General features: G+C 42.6%; 1 protein-coding gene across 5 annotated transcripts in view; it reads right to left on the bottom strand.

The window, feature by feature from the left end:
• The window catches only part of slc4a11 (solute carrier family 4 member 11), a 91,018-nt gene that overhangs the window by 56,833 nt on the left and 11,968 nt on the right, over nucleotides 1-22,217 (bottom strand). For 2 of the 5 annotated variants that reach the window (XM_027274570.1, XM_027274572.1), the window contains exon 1: nucleotides 13,708-13,952. The exons of the other annotated variants lie outside the window; for them this stretch is intronic. In XM_027274570.1, the coding sequence (XP_027130371.1) occupies nucleotides 13,708-13,744 (37 nt within the window). In that variant the 5' untranslated portion in view covers nucleotides 13,745-13,952. Of the gene's footprint in view, nucleotides 1-13,707; nucleotides 13,953-22,217 lie in introns of those variants that run through there. 5 annotated transcript variants of the gene reach the window in all.

Here is a 22,217-nt window from a genome sequence, read left to right as displayed (position 1 = left end):
TCAGGGTGCTCTGTGTTTAATTTCCTTCTGGGGTGAGTGTTAAAAGCCACTTGAGGTTATTCAGCTACTGAGCCCTCGCTCTCAGTTTATGAAGAAATAAATACAAACAGTGGTTGAACAGAGGTGACAAGTGGGGAGGAAGCTGTCGCAGAAAGTGACTCTTGAAAAAAACAGATGTATGATAACTTTCTGCAGAAAGAGGAAGCTGTCTACTTGTTAACAGGAAGTCAGAACTGCATCGAATACCATCTCACATGTGTCTCATCACATCACTGATCTGCTGTGTGTGGCACATGTATGTGCATGTATGTGCATGTATGTGCATGTATGTGCATGCATGTGCATCTCTTTGACTCAGTCTTTTCATCGTTGCCCAACATATACATGAGGGAAATATCTGTCAGTCAGTCAGTTTGCATCATGTCACAAAGCTTCAAATGAAGCAGCACCTGCTCGATGCAGTGTCAGTATAAGTCACATGACAAACTCTTTCTTCCTGATAAACCTAAACCTCCATCTGATACGAGTTCTCTGCAGGCAGCTGCTCGTCGCCTTTGCAGTGGTTGTGGTTTTTGCATCTAGCAAGCAGCAACGCGGCGAGTAACAGCTGTTTGACAAAGACAGACAGACAGAGGGGTTCAGCAGTGACAATGTTACCTGAGAAATGAACCACAAATACCTCAGTGGTTCTGAATCACCAGCCGACCCTTCCCTCTGCTTTGAATTCTGCTTTTTGATGCTTGTGTTCTCAAAAGAGAAAAAAAGTGAAGGGAGCATGACTTCCTACAGTTCTTAAGAAAAAATATCTCTGTACAAAGAACATTCAGGGATAGTTTTAGAGATCTGGATGCCCCAGGCAAAGATTGAGATGAAGCCCACGCGGGGTCCCGTAAGCGTTTCATATGATTTACTACCTCTTTTTACCGCCATTACAGCTAAACACTGCAGGAACCTGGTCCGTCCCTACCTGACCTGACAGTCATACAGAGAACAAAACTGTTAGCAGCAGCTTGTTTCAGTCAACAAAGCAAAGCGAGAACTCTCTGTGACGGACTATAAACGCTCTCCACTCATTTAAAGAAGATAATGGGACCATAAAAAGATTATAAGCACATGTTTTTATATTCCAAGTTCCTAGCTGGGTGCAAAGTGTAATCACAAGTCTCAACTCTGGGCACAGAAGCATGTGGATGGAAGCAGCCGTTTAGCAATTTTGGTGACCACATGCACAAATACAGTCCTGGTAATCTAGAAGAGGCTAAAGCAGGGTGGATGTATTTTTAGTAGAAGTACAGTATCAGCGGGGTGGAGCTTAAATAATGGCCATCACCTCTAATCCCCTTTAAAAGCAGCAGGAACTGATGTCATTCAGCTTAAAGGATAAGGCTGAAGATATTTTTTGTGATTGTCAAGAAAAAAGTCCAAAACCAACAGTGTGGTGGTCCAACTCTTTCCACGTCCACAGCCTGTCTGCAGCAGGATGTAAATCTTTAAAAACAGCTCACCAATATATGCTTTCTTTTTTTTTTTTTTTGAAAGGCTGAATAATAAATCAGCTGGGCCCTGAGTGTGCTTCATATTCACTAAAGTACAGAGAGCACAGATCTGTCTATTGTGCTAGAGCAAAATGAATCAATAAAAAGACACAGTTATGGATGTAGGTACCCACAATGTTTGACCTTTGTTTAATGTGTGCGTTGTTTAAAGACAGCACACGTAATACGACATTCCTGCTGCTGTTTAATGGCTGAAGGTATTTTAATCAAGTCAAAGGGAAGGACCTTATACATTCTACAAGCAGCTGTGGATAACTTTATTGGTAAGAGTCACTCATTACCCTAACCCAGTGCAGACTCTGCCTTAATTGCATTAACAAAAAAACGTGTTCTGATGTGTATTTAAATGCTCCAAGACAACAGGAAGTCAACTTATACGACCCTTGGTTTGTATATAAACCAGCCAGGTTGAACCGGAGCCAACCTTCCTCCCCATGCACGCTGATCTATTGTCGGGCATTGTGCTGCAGGTACATGCAGAACAGATGCCAGAACCCCCAGGAGGGACGAACCCTGGAATTTAAGGGAGAGGTGTGGCTGAGAAGTGAAGAGGGCAAGAGATTAAAAGGTGTTCCTGCTGCGTTTGTAGGAGAATCTACGAGGGCCGGGCCAGCACCGAGGAGGAGGAGGCCGGGCCTTTTGTTGGCTAATTGTGCCCACAGGCTTTCTTGGCACCCGTCCTCTCTGGAGCTGTGGTCGCAGACAGAGAGCCCAGGCGGAGAGGGAATTCCTCCCGATGCTCTGCTCGGTCTGCTCGTGTGCATGTTTTAAACAGCAGGCCCACATTTGTCTTCTTTTTATTCCACAGGAATTTTAAAGAACTTCAGTCGGCATGCTAATTACACACACATTGTAAATGGCAATTTACAGTATGTTTTCGCATGGTATTTCCCAAGAGGCATAGGGGCATGCTGATGCCTGAAGTCAGCAGAGAGGACGTGCCTGCGTGCTTTGTTTTCCAGGTCTGAACCATGCTGAACACATTTACTTTGATGCATTTCATTAATTCAGGTTCATCGCAAACTGAACTCATTACTCGTCATGTAGACTCGAGTTTATTAGACAGACGTCTGGGATGGAAATCGCACAATGTCTGATTTGGAAATGAGGGAAAGTCAAAACATGAGAGCAAGATTACCAACTCCATGGAAAAATAATCAGCTGTTTAATCCATAATAAATACCAACTCCATGGAAAAATAATCAGCTGTTTAATCCATAATAAAAATAATATATTAAACCCCGCAGAGCTGAACGAAGTTGTGAATGTGAACTTCAACAATAACAACGGACACACAAACTGTTCCAGGCCTCACGCCTCCACTTTAACGTCTTGGGTCACGGCCAACAGCAACTGCTCCACTCCAAGCTCTCCGATCATTATCCTATCTCCAAGAGAACTCCTCGACTCGACGATGAAGGCGTACAAGTGCAACTGCTCGTATTCGAGATCTTATCCTTCCCATCACCAGGTGAGGGGAAATCCACATCGCGCTGGTCTGGGAAAGCCTCTTCAGGAGCCGGTGGTGAAAGACTCTCCTCTATAATCTTGTTCTAGATAAAAAACTGGATTGATTGCTCAGGTGGGAAGGCACCTCGGTGTGTTTGTGCAGTAACCACGGAGCTGCTGAACCACATCCGTGAGGAGTTTCAAGCCCGATCCGGTTTGGATGATGTAATATGTGAGAAAACATGATTTAGCTTGATTCGTAAACTCGTCATAACCTCACGAGGTCACGGTCCCCGCTCCATCGGGGCGAGTCTTTGCTGGTCCTTCATCACGTCCTCACAGTCTCACACGTTCACTGCAATTTGCCACTTGTTTGTCCGCTCCAGCAAAAGCCTTCCTACAGCTCACTTTTACTTTTTATACTTAATCTGATGCTGATTCAGTCTGAACGTTAAACTCAGATATAGAACAGTCAGTTTCCAGACACAGCACGTACAGTGTATTTACTGAACCTCCATTTTAAATCAGTATTTCAAAGTGGAGAAATCATTATACAATCCAAAGTGATCCAGATGACAGAGCACCTTCAAAATAAAACACTTTCTGGAGCTACTAGTCGATTCATTCATAAGTTCATTGACAAAAGTTAATCCTAAACTATTTTGAAAATCAATTAATCATTATTTTATAATCAAACATTGTGAATGATCCTATTTATGTGATACTAAACTGTTTGTCTTTGGTTTCTGTGACATCACATTGGGCTTTAGTCATTTGCCAATGTTCAGACCGAACGAATAAACAATTAATTGAGAAAATGAAATCTAATTCATCTTTGTTTTGCAGCCCTTTTTCTATCCCACCATCATTTATCACACATGATTTTAAAGAGATTTAATAAAAGCCTTTGAATTCATGTCAGTTATTTCATGACTAAACATATTTACACCATGTCACTCACACTTCTCACTATACAGTGCTGTATTTATTATCTGTAGGTTATCAATATGTTTTGCACTAAAATAAACTCCAGCCAGCCATCTGAGGCAGCAGCATTATTTGATGGACGCTTTAATACAATGAGTCAGATCGAAGAAGAAGAAAAGAATCTGTCTGTCCTTCAGTTCCCCTGAAGCAGATTGGTAGAAATCCTTATTCAGACTCAAGGGTAGAAATGTAGAGAAACAAAGTTTGTGACGTCGTGACAAAAATAATGATTCAAACTCAAAATATCACAATTAAACTGGAGGTCTCCTCCTCCATGACACGTTTGTTTTATTAATGACATTTTTCTCTTTGCTCATATTTACATCCTCGGAAAGAGATGCTGGCGGAGCTCCTTTCCTAAATATTAGAAACATGGAAATGTGATTTGGGTTGATTGTTTGTTTGAAGAGCAGACAGCTGCGTCCCCGGGCTGGCGTTTGACGTCGATGATGTCACAGCAGAGCCTTGACCACGAGGCTGGCTACGAGCGAAGAGAGTCTGGCAAGCAGGCGGACTGAGTGTGTGTGTGTGTGTGTGTGTGTGTGTGTGTGTGCACTGAGCCATATGTGGTTGGTTTGTGTGTGTGGGAGTGTGTTTTTATGCCTTCATACTACAATGTGTATAATCTGTTCATAAGGGGAGATGACTTTTAACACGTGCGGCGTTTGTGCTTCACGTTTATGCGAATGTGTCAAAGGATATGACAGACAGCAGAGCGGCTTCAGGCGGCGTGTTCAAAGGACCTGACCAAACCAACGCTGCAGTCGCAGATGAAAGAACTAATGCGAGAATATTTCACACTGTGGCAGCTATGCAATGAATCAAAGAACAAACATGAATCCTCCCTTAATGTTCTGAATAACTGTCTAATTGAGAATTTAAATTTGTGCAGAAATTCCATCCTGCAGCGTTTCTGAGTCCCACTCTGTTTTTTTTTAGTGTTAGATCCGTCTCTTGGCGTCGGGTCTGTGCACTGAAAAGCTCTGCAGTAATCCTCTGGTCCTTTCACCTGAGAGGGATTGATAGTTATAGTGAGCTGGCTACTGTCGAGTTCACAGATGAATCCTGCCCTGTCTGCGGCGCGGCGAGACGAGGCATCGTGACTGAGGGTAGCAGGAACATGCTCCAATTTAAACCCCTCCACCCCCCGTGCTTCATCATATTCTCACCCCTTCTTTCTGTTCTGTGTTCTCTCCATATCTCATTTTCAATATTCACATCTTTCCTCCACATTCTCTTTCTTCTCTCCTTCTTTCTGTTCCTGCTATTTTGCCCTTTCTAAATCTCTAACAGTCACACACAGGTATGGGATTACTCAGGTGCTGCAGCAGGGATGCTCTGCTGTGTGTGTGTGTGTGTGTGTGTGTGTGTGTGTGTGTGTGTGTTCGTAGTGAGCGCGTCAGGCAGTAGATGAGTTAGGGAGTGAGTGACTGTTGTTCAGCTACACATGTGCACGCACACACCAGCCAACCGCCGCTCGCAAGAAATTGGCTGCCTGGATTTTCAAAGAAGTGGGGGGCGAAAAAAACAAAACAAAGCAGCAGTGCGAGGGGTTTCCTGCTAATTGGTTGCACATTTGCCTCTTCCTCGAGCTCTAGTTTCAGCTGAATCGATGCGAGGCAGCAGGAGAGAAAATGCCGGCGAAATCTGGTCTACTGTAAATCTGTCAGGCTGATGTGAAGTCTTTATACACTGTGCATGTTCTTACAGTAAAATACGTCCTAATGCTTCAACGTTAACACGTTCCTGCAGCGCACAGAGGACGTGGCATTTTAAACGAGATGAAAATCTGAAATTTATTGGCTGTTTTAATCAGAGCTGGCTGTTTGAGTGTGCGGGGCCCCCGGTGAGCCTCAGACCGCTGGCCTCAGCAGTGTCACTGCCCTGCCCTGTGCTGTAGCTGTCTCTTTGCTTAGCTTAGTTGTATCCCACTGCACACTGACAGAATTTAAATGAAGCAACCTTGGTTACGTACTAGTCTCCAGCTTATCTTCCTACAGTATGTCTTACTTGTTTAATCCTCCACCTGACACTGGATACAGAGCCAAGTCTTCTGTCTGTGCAGTGTCTCGAGCCTTCTCTTTACGCTGCAGGTGAGATCTTTTTGCCCTTCTACGTCGCTCAGTGTCAGCTGTGCTGCTCTGATGTCTCTCTGCACCGGAGGTACCTACTAACTCTCTACTTTACATTTATTGTATAACACCATAGGACAGACAGGCCTTAACCACAGATTAAATATTAACTGCACGAACCAAGCCAGACTATGGACGCAACTTTGGTGCTGCAGCACATGGATGATGGAAATCTCAGTGTCACGACATGCGACAAGGACACAAAGGACACCGAGCGGAGGAACCCTGAAAAACATCACACATGCTATGTATGCAAAGCCAGCAGTCAACAGCTGTATGAAAACAGCAGCCTGGTATAAATAACCTCAGTTTGAGTGGGAAGGAGGAAACGTGTGCAGGACTCATCGCACTACGTGATGCAACTTGTTCCTGCAGGTCAGAACGCATCTTGTTTAAACTGCGTGGGTCATACATGTGTGTGTGTTTGTGACATTATAATAAAGTGTGACCTGCTATACATGCTGCCACACTCTGTTCAGCACATTGATATTTCTGCTCAGTCACACGGAAAGGGAAGCTTTACAATCAAGGTTTGGGAATTCATTGACACGAGCATCCTCAAGACATCTTGGAATAATTACTATGTTGGGGAGGGAGTGTACGTATCGAGAAGAGGGGAGCAGCAAAGCGCCATGTCGACCACTCAGTTGTGTTCTGTTTGTTGGTTTTAAATTAAATTCAGCGCACAGGAGAAAGTACTCTGCACAGTACAAATTGTTCTGTGCTGGAAACGCTGTGCAGCCTTAGCAGACCATACAAGAGCAATATTAAAAAGGAACTGAAACACACACCTCGCCTGTGCACAGGACTGCTTCCTGTGCTGGGACCTGTAGCGTGAGCTTTAATCTACAGCGAATGGGCGTGTACGTGCTGCAGGGTGGCGGTAAACTGAAGTCTAATTACACAACGCCAAAGCAGAGCAGCTGTCATGACCAAAGACGGGGGAGGACCACCAACACTGTGTGTGTGTGTTTGTTTTTTTCATTTTCCAAACATGTATTTATGAGTGTAAAAGTAGCTACATCAATCTCATGTTCATGTGTGTGTGCATGCATGTACGACATGATGTGCGTGTCCGTGTCCGCATGCTTCTGCTTGACTCAGTGAATTATCCTCAACTTTAAATCTACAGACAGCAGCAGCCAACAATCTGCTTTACTTCTGAGCTAAAAGCATCTGTTGTATTTTCAATGAGATTAAGACGTGACCTCTGTGTGGAGTCAAAGTGGATCAAATCTATACCAGCATCAGTTTCTCATCTTTTAAAACTGCTTCAATCCTCAAAGATCCAGGCTAGAAAACAGACTGGAAAAACTGTGGAGAAACGAGAGCTATACGTCCAGTTGTGTGAATAAAAAAAGGAACTCCCCATTAATTGCTAATGACTGTGACAATCTCTGCCTTTATAATCCGGGTTAAAAATAACTGTGCATCCAATTTAACTTGATTTATGATTATTAGTTGTTCTCCCAGGATGCAACACCCCACTATTCAAACCCCGTTTTTATCTGAAAACAGTTTTTGCATTCATCCTCACAACAATAGATGCTTTTTATACGGCTGCTGTAAAGCAATGAAGACGTGCAGAATTAAAAGGTTTAAAACGTAACATGGTAAATACCACGTTGGAACTATAGAGCTATTTCTGTGCATGCTGCAAATAGGGACGGGCTGCTTAAATAGGCTGTAAATTCCACATTAAGGAGTAATTCAGAATAAATTTCAGTCATTCCCAAACCCTTCATTTTGAATGTTCTGCCTACCGTGAAGACCAAAAATAAAAAAAGAAGTCTGTGATTGATTTAATTTGGATGTTGAAGGGAAGACAGCAAAGCTTGTGTTAGTACATAAACTTCTCTCTCCTGGCCAGACACTGATTCTTTCTTTGGAAATAAATCAGTTTAAAGTGTAACTTATGACTGTTTAAGAATGAGTCGGTCAATTGTTCTTGGTCTTAACCTCTTTTGAAGTTAAAAGGCAAAAATATTTAGTCGTGATCCAGTTAGACTAATTTGAATTGGTAAAACAAAACAGGAAATCACGTTAAGGAAAGTTATTCAATCTGTCGCGATTAATTATGTGTAATCCGTCTTTTATTGCTTATGAATTTTATTTGTATAAGAAAGATCTAGAAATCCATCAGTGAAGGTAAATTATAAATCACTCTAATACTTGTGCCATGTTTAATGTGCAGTGGTGACTAAAGTCAGTGTCTGTCTGCTCCTCTCAAACACATTCAGAGGATTTACTGTGAAAACTCACTCACAATAACACAAGGAGGAGGAAATATGATCAGATTAAGCTGCACCGTTTGTATGTTTGTTTGTTATTAGTCACTCAAACGTTGGTTTATTATCATGCATAACAAAGAAAAGTATCAAATCTTCACATGGATCCTGCAAAAGTTTGACATTTTTGTGCCGAGTGAGCATTACTACGTGTCACAAACTGCACAGGAACAGGCGGGGCAGCACGCCGACATCAAGAAATCTACGTCAGGAGTGAACAGTAACAGCCTCTGGGCGTGAAGTTTATTCAAGAGCGCCATGCCCATTCATTTATTTATTTTCATGGCCTGAGGTGCAACGCTCACATGGAGGAACGTAGAAACTCTGTGAGAAGAAATAAAATCTTCTGTAATAAATTATATGTGGGTGAGTGACCAATTAATTACATAATTTCCTTTAACGTACTGACCAGAGGTCAGACTGGCCTTTGCAGACATGCAGAGTGTGAATATTCAGCAGTGGACTCATGTCAATAGGACAGAGCAATGTGTGCATAAACATATACTTCTTCCTCTCTTCAAGCTAAACATAGAAATTGGAAAAACCCAAAAAACCTTCTGATCATCTGTTAGCGGCTGTAAAACCTCTCTCAATATCTTTCCTTCCAGAAATCAAATTTGCTACCAAAAAAAGGCCAGATACCATAAAATATGGAGGGAAATTCCTCAATTCACCGAGTGTGAAAGATGTGACTGGATAATGAATAGCTTCTTCTGTAAAGCAGCTCTGTAACTCACTGTTTGGGGCTGGAGATTAGATAGATTTGTATATGAATGATAAACATAGTTGTCAAAACACCAAACAGCTGCGTTACTGTGGGAATCAGCGGCTTTGAACAGAGCCCTGATGTTTCTCACACTCACTCTCTTAATTTAAGAACACTGACGTCAACGCCAAAAATGATTTTCCAACAGTTCAGCATTGTACAGTTCATATCGGTGGACATTGGATTAGTCACAAATCCTTCAGCACTGACACGAAACGTTACAAGAAACATGAAGTGATACGAAGTGGCACAGAGTTCAGAAACTCTCGTTGACTGATCACTCTCCATTTCTGCTACGCAAGGTGATTAGACACGTCGTGGTTATGACGAAGATCAATAGATCAGAATAATAATAATAATAATAATAATAATAATAATAATAATAATAACAGCCTGTACTGATGACAGGAAGTGTGTTCGTCGCACTCTGATGCAGCTTCAGCTACTTGAGACACACTGAAGCACGAACTTCTGTCTGTGTGACCTTTCACCCCTAAATACACAAACACCCATCTGTGTGTGTGTGTGTGTGTGTGTGTGTGTGTGTGTGTGTGTAATTTATGGATTTAAATATGCAGCTTAGAGATGTGTGTGTATGTAAATGTGTGTGTGGCAGAAGAAGAACGAAAACAAACATGAAGTAGTGTGTGTGTGTGTGTGTGTGTGTGTGTGTGTGTGTGTGTGTTGGGATCGTAATGAATGTGTGGTCTTAATTCTCTGTTTCTTGAACTGTGCATGATGAGTGTCTGTGTTGACACATCTACATAATTGTCTGGCGTGTGTGTAAACCAACAAATTATGTAGATAGAATGAATTGTGTATATAATTACGTGGAGTGTGTACGGACAATTTCTGTGAGAGAGCGAGTGTGATGCCGTGTGAATTCACTCCGTCCGTGTGTGGCTGTCTTGTCGTGTCTTGCACGGACTTGTTTTTGTGAAATTTCAGTGCTAGTGTGTATCTGTATGTGTGTGTGTGTGTGTGGTATTGTATAATAATTTGTATGTGTGTGTGTCGATGTGCGTTTCTCCTCTGCCCAGATGGCTGTGCTCAGAGGCTGGAGCGTCTGAGATCTGTTGCCAGCGGTGAATACTGATCAGAGATCACTGTCACATCTACAGGACACGCACACACACACACACACACACACACGGAAAGGAACACGTCATCCATCCTCACTCACACACACCTCCACTTCCACATGGTCGAACTACTAATTTACACAGCCACTATGTGTCCTCCATGCTGATATTTTCTGGCTCTGCAGGTCACGGCTGCGACACTGATTACCAGGCTGTCTGTCACAACTGAAGATTGACACCCTGCTAGCACGACGCTGAGAGATTTCAATTTCATGTTCTGATTATGAGATTTAATCAGAGCTGTTTAAAGAAAATGTGGATTTGGTTTGAGTGGCTGGATTAATAACTGTTACAATTCTGTGTTTTTAACTGAGCTTCATCTCTCAGGACACACTCAGCTTGTAGCTGGAAGAGACTCTACAAAAGAATCTAATGGAGACGTCCGTGGACAGGAAATGGATCTGTCTGATGATCGATGAAGTCAGATTTTGGAAATATAAATTATTTAAAAAACCTCAAACATTTCCTGATTCCAGCTTCCTGAATGTGAGAATTTGCTGCTTTTTGAGTGAAGTGAATATTTCTGAGACCAGCACCCAGACAAAAGTTTGAATAAGTTGGGCTTTAAGAAACTGTAATAATAATAATAATAATTATAATAATAATTAATCATACTCATACTAATAATAATAACAACATCTTATTTGTAAAGCGCTTTTCTACACCCACAAACAGGCGAGCTTTGTGTTTCAGTTCCTTTTTAAAACGTCCTGCTAACGCTGCACAGCGTTTTAAAGACAAGAAAGTATGATGGATTATCATCCATGTCACCTTTTTATTAATCTATCAGGGGAAAAGTCATTATACGAAAGAGTCTGATTACTATGAAACTCGTGTCAGGAATCCATTTTTTGAAATTAGAATGCCGTCAGAATCAAACAATCGACGTTCTTGTGTGGAACATTTTTGAAATCAGATGGATGACGTGATGTTTTGTTACTGTTGTTTCAGGACGGCCTGCTGAAGCTCCAGCCTTCCATCTTGACTCATCACCGTTTTAGTTTTTTTCTCCAGCCGGTTCATCTCAAAGTGGAGCACTGATCCAAGGAAGCAGTATGTGAGACCAGCCTCGCTTTTCATGAATTTATTGGTAACATTAATAAAACTGGTGCTGAAAAAAAGTTTCATTAAAAGACCAGCACAGCGAGCTCATCCCAACAGGGGGCGCTACAACCATTACAAGACATCAAATCTGTTTGAACATGATTTCAATATGAAATGTGATCAAGTAATTGTTTTCAAATGTAATCTGGGTTGATTATAGTTACTTACTATTACTTTTTTGTAATCTGATTACATATCTCAATTACCCCTTTCTACCTAACCGTGGTCACACGTCTCCACACTGCGTTGTGACGAGCTGCAGTCATTTGCTGATGTCCATTTTGAGGAAGCAGAATCAGAAAAGGAAAATGAATCTCCGGCTCCGTGTTCGATCACAAACTCGCTGCAGGATTATCACATCGTGTAATCACACGGTAAAGCTCTGTGCTAATTTACAGCTCCATGAAGTGAAGCCCATATCTCCTGACCTCCTCCCACAGAGCCAGCTGCTCCTTCACCTGTCAGCAGGTCGCTACTGATAATGACACGATCTGGAAGACTGCCTCGCAATATGCTGCAATGAGGGTTTGCTAATGCTCGTGGATGACAACAGCAATAAAAAAGAAACAGTTTCTGTGACACTGTGACGGACAACACATCCCTGCTACGTATGCTGAAGGTGCTGCGCAGAGGAACTGGCTCTGCTTCATTTGGAAAACCAGAAGCAGCAAAGTGAGTTTGGAAAGCGAGAAATCTAATCCTGTGGCAAAGTAATTGTTGAGTCACTGGTGGTGATCAATAACTCCATCGGATTCCTGCAGATACACAATGTTTCTGTCATTTTCTTCACTGGGCAGCAAAATATTAATATGTGCAATCAAAGCAAAGGTTAAACTACACGATACAGAATATTAAAAACCAGTGGATGGAATATTTGATATGACTGGATCAAACCTTTTCAAGCTTTCCTGTGATTGGTGAGAAATCTTTGGAATGCCTTTGTGTTCTGCTGCAAGGATCAAACCTGCCTTCTCCGCCTCTAATCAGCACTAAGCAAATGAATGCAAATTAGTCTTCGGAGGACGAGACACAGCAGTGTCCATCACGCCCCGACACACACTCTGAGATGTAGTTAGTGTGCACAGTGCATGACGCTCACGCAGACACACACACACACACTCACACACACTCTTACACATCTCATGAGAACACGACTGAACTCTGACAAATACGTACACACAAAAATGTGCAGACACAGATACATCTCTGCATATTATCCTACACGGAAAGGGTTAGTGTACTATGAAGAAAACACACTCGTGCACACACACTCAGATAATATTCCCACACACGCACACGCACACACACACGCACACACACATGCACACACACACACAGACGCAGTATCCCGCTCTGCCTTCTCAGACAAAATGAAAGTGAGGCAGCCGCATCACACCTCCAAATGGGCTCTGGTCTCTCAGAGGACTTTCAGTGAGGGGAGAACTCGCTTCTCTCCTGTGGCTGTCACCAACACTAATCTGTCTGTGTTTCTCCATCTCACACACACACACACACACACACACACACACACACACACACACGCACACACACCAATATACGGAAGTACACATCTTTTTTTTCCTCATGCACACGTACAGTGTACACAGATCCATGTGCACATTCACACGCGCACAGTTTCTCGTGCCGTGGCGATCCTTCTCCGTGTCCGTTAGTGCAACACATGAAAAAGTGCATTATGAGCCCAGGCTTCCCTCCTCTGCATTCCAGCTGTTCCTGCTCGACAGGTATACTGGTTTTCTCTGTGAGGGTCTGCAACGCAAACGTTTCACAAGGTTCAGTTCCTGAACTGAGGAAATACAACGCAGGGAGCTCTCGTGCCGCAGAACAGACCATAAACAAGAGGGAGAGGGAAAAAAAGAGGAAAAAAAAAAAAGAAAAAAGGCAAACGCATACTCATACAACCCAAAACCCCCAAAACATCTGCATTTCTGTAAGCACCACAGCGCTCCTACAACCACACCTCCTCTGGAAACGACAAAAACACAAACAGGATTTCTGTCACAAACAGAACATTGCTTAACTACACAGAGAGAGCGCACACACACACACACACACACACACACAGAAAAAACACTAAGTATGTACAGTAGAACACATGCACCCAAACATCTGTCGTGTCTCAGAGTGGAAGTGGAGGTGGGCTGCACATGTTTTTCACAGGGGGTTCTCAGGTTTCACTAGGTAGGGAACCCCAAGGTTCTCCCAGTGAACGCTGTGTCGTGCTCAGCTGAGGAGCAGCTCCGAGAGCTTGGATCCACTTACCCGAAGGCACAAAATGAAGAACTTTGTTGGTCTCCATGGCTGAGCAAGTGGTGGCGAACGCACACTTCCTCTCTCCAACCGCCTCCCCCCCCAAGTCAACCCATCATGGTTGTGTTATCCTGTGCTGATGAGTGTGAGATCACCTCTGCTCCCTTGCTCTGCTCTGTTTCTGACTGCCTCTCAGACACATGCAGTGACTCAGCCCCGCTCTGCCTGCCTGTTCACTGCCTCACTGCTGGGTCCTAGTACCTTCTCTTTTCACCCCTCCGCTGCACTATCCCAGCTCACCAGTCAGCAGCCTATGGTAGAGCAGCATGCAGCGAGGCAGACCCCACGTCAGGACACACCTCCCCAACACACTTCTCTCAACATGCAACATGGCCACTTGTTGTCAGCCATGTCGGCTCACCTGGCCGTCCGATGGCTCCAACTGACCAAACTAGTTTCACCGTGAATGTTGGCTCATCTCTCTCCCACATATTTGCACACACTCCTTCTGGCTTGTGTTTGGACAACGTCAAACAAAGAGTGTGAGCTTAACATGCTGCAGATCATTTCAGCATCCGTGCATATACGCCAAAACGAATGCTTTGTCTTTCACTGCAAAATATTGTGAAGAGGATCATAAAGCTGAACTAATTCTGACTTTATCTTTCTTCTTTTCTCTCTCACACAGACATAAACACACAGATGCTGGCATGCTGCTCGGACTCTTGGTCTCTCTCCATCTCCTCAGATTTGAGGATTTGCTACTTCTTGGTTGTATTTAATTTGAAAACAGTTTTGAACAGACAAAATTTAAAATTATCACCTCGGGATCTGGAAATTGGTGATTTTGTTTTACACACACAGAAACAAGATAAACAAGAGACCGATCTATAAGTCAGACAGATGTTTGTGGGTTTTTCATACGGCTGCAACGTCGACCTTTGTTGCATGTCATACCCATCGTCTCTCAGCCCGTGTTTGCTGTCTCTATCTATACTCTCAAGTCTTAAATAAAATGATCTTTGAGCTGATCCAAACTGACTTCAAGCTGAGCCTTGATGTTGGATGAACATGATGGCAAAGAATTGTTGATATAGTAGCTGACAGGCAGAAAAGAAAGCAAAGCAGAGCTAAATATTTCAAGAGTAAACCACAGTCAGACGTTCTGCTCATTTCAGCTAATGTGCATCGTCTTTAACTGACACCAGAGGGTGTAAAATATGGCAAAGTCCATCATGCCAAGCTAAAGAGACAGAGACTGGGACTGCCAAGATCTCCAGTCGTGCATGATGACAGGTAACTTCAACTCTTTCCAAACAAGCTCCCGCTGAGAGCATGTGACTGTGCTTTCATTATATTCAGTGTGAACTCATACAAACACACACAAATAGAAAAAACTCGTCTCCACCACACATGCAGCGATGTATGACACACACGACACACAGACTGAATGAATCCACGTCACCTGAAATAGAAACCTTAGAAACTGAAATAAATCATAATATAGCTGACAATGTATGAGACACTATGTGCATCTGTATCTTTGCTATGACCTCTATCAGGCATCGTCTGGCAATATAAGTTCAGAGAACATTGTTCTGACAAAGGTTTTAACCCTGGAGAACATAAACAGGACTCCCCTTGATGACTTCAGGCACTAGAATAAAGTCTTCTTGATCATATACGCTACCACCACAGAGGTTCTGTCACCAGCCTTTACATCAGATGAGCTTGTTGACCTTGAGGCTTGTTAAAGGCGGTGAACATAGGAACATGATTTGAATGTTGGAGTCGTTGCATTAAATATCCTTTTTTTTTTTTAACTGTACTCACAATGCTTTCTGTTACAGTGTTTACTCATCAGGATCATGGAGCCATCCCAGCTGGCCTTGGGCCAGAGGCGGGGTACACCCTGGACAAGTCGCAAGACAAACAACCATCCACACTCACACCTTTGGCAATTTACAGTCACCAATTCACCTGCATGTCTTTAGTCACTGGGTGGAAGCCGAAGCACCTGAGAGAACAAACTCCACTCAGAAAGGCCGCAGTCGTATTTTGAATCTTCTTGCTGTGAAGCGACGGTGCTAACCACGGCACCACCACACCACCCGCTGCGAGGAATACTGATCCACTAAAAATAGATCCACCAACGAGAAGTGATCTCCTGTCACTTGAAGATCTTTACCGTAGCAGTACGCTGCTTCTTCTGTCATCCGTCACTTGCAATATTTAAAAGTCATGATCAGTTTTGCAGGTTTGGTTTGAGTGTTTTCTTTTTGCATTTTAAAGCATTAAACCTTAAACATATTCATTCAACATACACTTACATTTTGTTCAATAAGATTAAAACTCACATTTGCATATTTGGTTCAAACTTTTTACACAGGTAAAAGTTTCCCTCATAAAGTTCTTTTAATGTAATAATGAGCAGTTTATAAATCTAGCAGGCGCAGAGGCTACTGGATCAAAAAGTTCATTTCCCACCCTGATGTAAATGCTCTGTGAAAGGTCACTTATTTGCATAAGCCAGCTATAACATCACTGTGTGTGGTATGGCCAGTGGGTCTGCTTTGCATACGAACAGTTACGCGCTGTGAGGGCAAATGCGTCACTCAGTGAGCCGGGGCGCATTCTCTCCCCGGAGGATAATTCAAGAGTTCTCACCCACCAACAACAAACCTGCAACCTAACGGGTGACACGGAGGGTGCGAACACCGAACGCCGCGGCTGTTTTCCAGCGTGTCTTCTTGGTAAATGTCAATAAGAGTCGACAACCTGGCCGCGGTGTCTGCCACCTATAGGTGCTTACAGTGACGCCTGACGCCGCGGGCTTGGATTACACTTGTTTTCATCTTTGGAGCCAGTGCAAGTCAAATCTCATTAACATGGTGACGGAGCTCAATAGAGAGAAAATGGAAAAAATAAAATTAGCCAGCGTGAACTGAAACTAAAGAATCTTTGAAGTACCAACAGTTCAGCCGGGTTAGTCCTTCTTTTATTTTTACATTTTCCTCAAACATTACTTTAGTTCTTACATTCTTACGTTTCGACCTGTGTGATGTGGAGGATGAGTTCAGCACCTGCAGGCATCCGACACTAGACTGACAGAGGTCAAGATGTCAGACCTGTCCTACCAGCTGAAGTCATGCTACAGTATGAGCATCAATGCTGTTTGCTCACTTGCACTCGCGTCTTTCTATATTTCAGTGAAAAAGCTTAAATGAATCTTCCCAATCTTCCTAAATGTTCGCTGTGAGCTGTGAACTTGATGGTTCTGCTAAGAAGTAATGAGTCCTTATTTAAAACACTTCTCAGACGTGATGCGTGGACAGAAAAGCAGCCTGCAGTTCACCGACAGACTCATTCACGTGGAGCCGGCTGGATGTTCCCATAAAATGGGACGTTTGGAGTCGTTTGACTCTTCAGGATCAGTTAATAGAACAAAAAGCATCGCTGCTGCTGAAAATAAAGTATGAGTGGAATGCTGGCAGAGAATTGCTAATCAAGTCAATGCACTCTCAATGCCTCCCGTTTATTTCTACTCTGTAACAACTGCACATTAGAGAGCTCTTAAACTTTAAACTTGACACACGGAACATCATAGTCAAGAACTGCATCCACTGTCCCATAATACAGAAGACGTATAATAACTTTAGTGGCTGAATCAGAGTGAAATTAATTACATTGATTTAACATTATGCATCATCCAAAGTGTTGTGTTGCTGCTGTGCCTTCATTTTTCCTTTGGTGTATGGACGATACGCTGTGGAACATTTAAAGTGCACCTGAAGCAAACTGAACGTAATCCAGGACGTGATTACTTCACGATAACAACGTGATTATGAAAACGATTTAGTTAATATACAAAAGTCATTTCTGGGGATGCTCCAGTTTGCTCTCCTGTGATTAACTGCACAGCTTTGTTTGGCTCTAAATGTTTTCATACAGAACGTTTTTACAGATTATGGTCAGGAAAAGAATCAGCTGGTTTGAACACACAGAGCCGGTTAGGTGTGCAGAATAAGTTTCCATGGTTATCTCAGCTTTAGGCTAAACGTACCTCACTGATCCATTAACCTGGCTTCGTAGTACACCCTCAGGAAACGCCCTCGGGAAGTGTGCGGTGAGTAAACACTGAGTTGAGTCTTCAACGTTGTGAGCTGAGCAAAGTTTGAGGTTCAGGTAAAACATCTCTGCAGGTTCAGCTTCCATAATATTGATTGTAGCCACTTTAAACGAATGTAACTGAAACAAATACACGTCTGATATTTTACAGTTGAAAAATAAACGTATGGCGAGTGAATGACCGCACGGGCAGCATGTCTGTTTTTTTTATTCCCTCTCAGTCATCAGTGGAAAGTTACAGAACTTGTAATTGTATTTTTATCCTACTTCATACTCCATGAAACTAAACTAAACAGTATACTTTAAGTTGAAGTACATTTAGTTGAAAATACTTTTACTGAGTATAAGTTTAATAAATAGTTTAAATAGTTAAACTGCTGGGGCTTTATTAACAATGATATGCACGTATTTGTTTTCATGCTGGATAATATTGTTTTAGTCTGAGCCATGGGGAGACTGTTACTGTCAGAATATCATGAGAAAGGGGAAAGGGGCGTTATGTAAACAGAAATATTTCACTCATGTTTTACTCTAATTATAGCTGCCAGGAAGCAGACTGCAGCACAACACATCTGTTAGAAGCAGAGCAGCTACCATGTCTGAACAGGGATAAGCTTCTATTACCTCATCTACAACTGCTAATTTCAGCCACACCGATATTTCACCAGAACTCCGTCTTAGGTTACGGAAAACACAAACACAAGCATTTTCCTATGAGATGGGTTTAGAGCAGGGCGAACAGGAGGACCGGAGAGGTTTCACATGAGCTGTCACGGCCATATGTTCAACTGTGCCTGACACTGAACCCTCTCTGTCTCCTGACTTTAAGTCACTGTGGAACAAAGGTTTCTGTTCCACTTTCATTTGACTAAATGCATCAGGGAAGAGAAGCACATCTTTTTGTTTGACGTTTGTTTGTTGGTGTTCAATGCTTTCAGCAGTTTTCAGTGCTCAGGGAAGGTGCAGTAAGTCTTTAAGCTGCTCCCCACCATGCTGAACAATACACCTTCCCCAAGCAGGCCACATTTGTGCAGCTACAACATGTCGTCTCTTACAATCCTTGTTCCACTGCCAACCTTCTTTGACTGCACTAAAAACATAAAGCATAGTGTTTCCTGTTGGTTAAATAACACAAACGTACGTTGCATATTGTGGAAGCTGCCCAGTTCAGATCACAGCACTGCAGAGCAGTCGGCTGGGTTTTTGCTTTCTTGTGCTGCAGCCCTGAATGTTTTCGTAAAAGCTGCCATAGGTTTTTAAAATAACTTGAACTTTGTGTCATTTCCCCTCAGTCCCTGTGACTGGCCCAGCAAATCAATGGAGCAGACGTTCTATGACTGTTTATGATACTGATAGTAATAACAGAACTATGGCTGCTCTATTATCATTGGCCCTTAATGGTCACACTTGAAATCATCTGGGCTCTCCGTCTCAGAACATCGCCCAAAAGCTGCAAAGATCTTGGTGTCGTTTCTAAAAACAAGCCCAGCTTGAACAAACATGTTAACACAGCTCAGTCCAGTTTTATTCAAATATTAATTTCATCCTGTAGAAGTCGAGAGACTGTCACATCTGCTTTGTTAGCCCCTTTCATTCTGACTGCTGTAACTCTCTTAAATGCACCTGTCCAACACATGACTCCCATTTCAGCTTCTTTTTATTGGTTCCCTGTAATTCCAGTCAATCTTAGAATTGATTTTAAGGCCTGTAAATCTCAGATATTATGACCCAGTACATGCCAACATCTCGAGGTCCTCAGGCAAAGCTCTACTAGCTGCCAGGGGCCCAACTCTCTGAGCTCAGACTGGCGAGCTCTTCATCTTCCTTTAAAACACTTTTTCTGAACGTTGACACAGTTTGAAGTCTCAATTCTATTTGAAGTGCTGAGTCACTTAAATAAGCGCTGAGTCACTGATATAAATATAAAGGTGTTCCCTGAACTTCATTTTAAAAGATTTTTTTTGTTTCGGTTTCCTTATTTTAATCTTCTACCTGTTTTTTTATTTTTATCATTTTTTTGTAACTTTGTTTTTAAAAAATGTGCTTCCACTAGTTACATGAAGACTATGGCCCTAAGTTCTTCATGAGTCGACCTTCTCATGCAGTGACTTTGGAACTTTGGAAAGAGGACGCATGGACCGTTTTTTCCGTTAGTATGCAAACACAAAATCCTGAATGTAACTGTACCTCTTTAATGTAACTAGTACTGCTGGTATAATATAATTATACAACCGTGTTTGATTCTCACGCTGCCTGAAGAAATCTCCCATCAAAAAAGAGGATGCCTCAAAGCCCCTTGTTCCTGGAAAAATAGGATTATATATGTTAAATGTGTTTTCTGTGCAAACAGGACAAAGTGTGAGCAGTCTGAGCTGTTTTTTCCACAGCGCTAAGCACACAGTACACGTGGCTTCAGCTGACACACACACACACACACACACACACACACACACACACACACACACACACACACACACACCGCCACGCCTTTCATGTACGTCGAGTTTTGTCTCTTCAATGTCACATCTACGACTAATGTGTCAGTTTTAATGTGATTAGAGGTTAACTCAGGTTTACTCATGTCTCGGCATGTAATCCACAACATGGACTGTGGTGTAGAGGACTATATATAGTTAATTAATATTTCTATGACAATGACAACATTAAAAAAAAAGTAGAATTTGTGGCAGATCTATTAAAAAAGTGTGCTAAAGTGTGCTAAAGGAGGCTTGTTAAATCAACATGTGTTCAGCCTTCATTCTTGGGGTGCATGCTCTACCAGATGAGCTACCAGGGAGTCCTGTTAATATTTTCAGAATATTTTCAGTTAAGCAACAATTCAGCTTCCAGCTCCTGGAGTCCAAATGAGAATTTGCAGCTTTCTTGTTGAATTGTCGAATCAGGTAAAAACATCCTCGAGGCTTTCTTTACATTTGAAGACATTCTGTGAACTAAACAATTAAAAAAAGGATATGTTCATTGATAATATAAGTTACTGTTATAGTTCCAGGCTTTGATTAGCTCCACAGCTGCAATTAAATTCTAAATGAAGCCACCTTTCACTCTCCTGCACAGCATTATCTTTACCTTTAGGGTGTTACTGTGGAAAGGTCAATAAATGAATTGATTAATCGGATGGCTGTGCGGCCTCTGCCAGCAGGATAACGACATGTCGATCAGTGATTGGTGCACATGCCTCTGTGTCTCACACACAGGTCGACTCGAGTATACCGATGCTGGCACTTTAAATTATGGAATCATCCGTCTTCGATTAGCTTGCCTTCTCGGTAAGTCGGTAATTCATATTTTTTATTCACTAAACTTATTTCTGAGACGAGAGGCATCACTTGGTTTTATTTTCTTTTTTTTTTAAAGATATGTGAACTGTGGGTTTTGTATTGAGCTCTGGCTGTATCACACACAAAGGAGGATTTCAGGTTCTCGTGTGTTTTGTGCTTCTTGTTGCCTGGATGTTTGTGGTTGTTATGGGTCCATGCACTGAAAGACTTCAGTCTCTGCAGGGCTGAATGATAACTCAAACATTATGTTCATGACTCTGCTAACCTCTGTACATGACTGTTTATCAAGCGTCACCATCTTTAAAAATACATTTTCAGTCAGACTCTAGTTTGAGCTGCAAAGAATCAGCTGCTTAATAAAACGTACAATCCTTCATCCCTCAGTGAACCATGAGTGAGCTGATCTTTTACTTCCACATCAGCATGACCACTGTAATGTTATGTGTGATACCTGCTGGCTCTAAAAGGTATCACACACAGGCAGGTGCTCTTGATAAACAGCTGATGCGCTGATGGGGTCGACCATGCCGCCGTGCTGTTGTTATAGAGCTCTGCTGTGGTTTGGACCGATGTCTGCCTTGTTTGTGTTGCGATAATTGCCTAAAGCTGTGTGACTCTATCAGAAAATGTCAATTCCCGATAGGTTACTACATTCCTAAACTAGCAGCAGCCTGCCAAGCTCGAGGGGAAGGGAATGCCTGACAGCACACACAGCAACAGGGCTGCTGACTCTGTCACGTCGTGCACCGGTGGATGTTCAGGCCAGACTTTGCATTACGGGATTTTCTGCATTTGTGAGTGGATAACTTTTGTTTTGTGTGGACACATACCATTTCTCTGGTATCTTGTAATGTTAGCCTGAGAGACGCTGTCAGCTTCCACCCTCAAGAAAAATCCCATCATGCCTCAGACTCCAGCTGAGGGCGTGAAGACAGGTCTGCTTCTTGTTTCTGTTCAGAGCGACACATGGAGTAAAAACATTTTCCTCGCTCTCTCCAGCTAATTGGCCTCCAAAGGTAGTTCTACCACATGCCTGGACCGAGAGCCTCGTGTGTTAAAAACACAGATATCGTTTCACTTCTGGATGATGCTGAG

The sequence above is a fragment of the Larimichthys crocea genome, chromosome XXIV, assembly GCF_000972845.2.
Source record: "Larimichthys crocea isolate SSNF chromosome XXIV, L_crocea_2.0, whole genome shotgun sequence".
NCBI classification, from domain to species: Eukaryota; Metazoa; Chordata; class Actinopteri; family Sciaenidae; genus Larimichthys; species Larimichthys crocea.
Note: the sequence above shows the minus strand (reverse complement) of the source record. Positions and strands in the feature narration are given on the sequence as shown.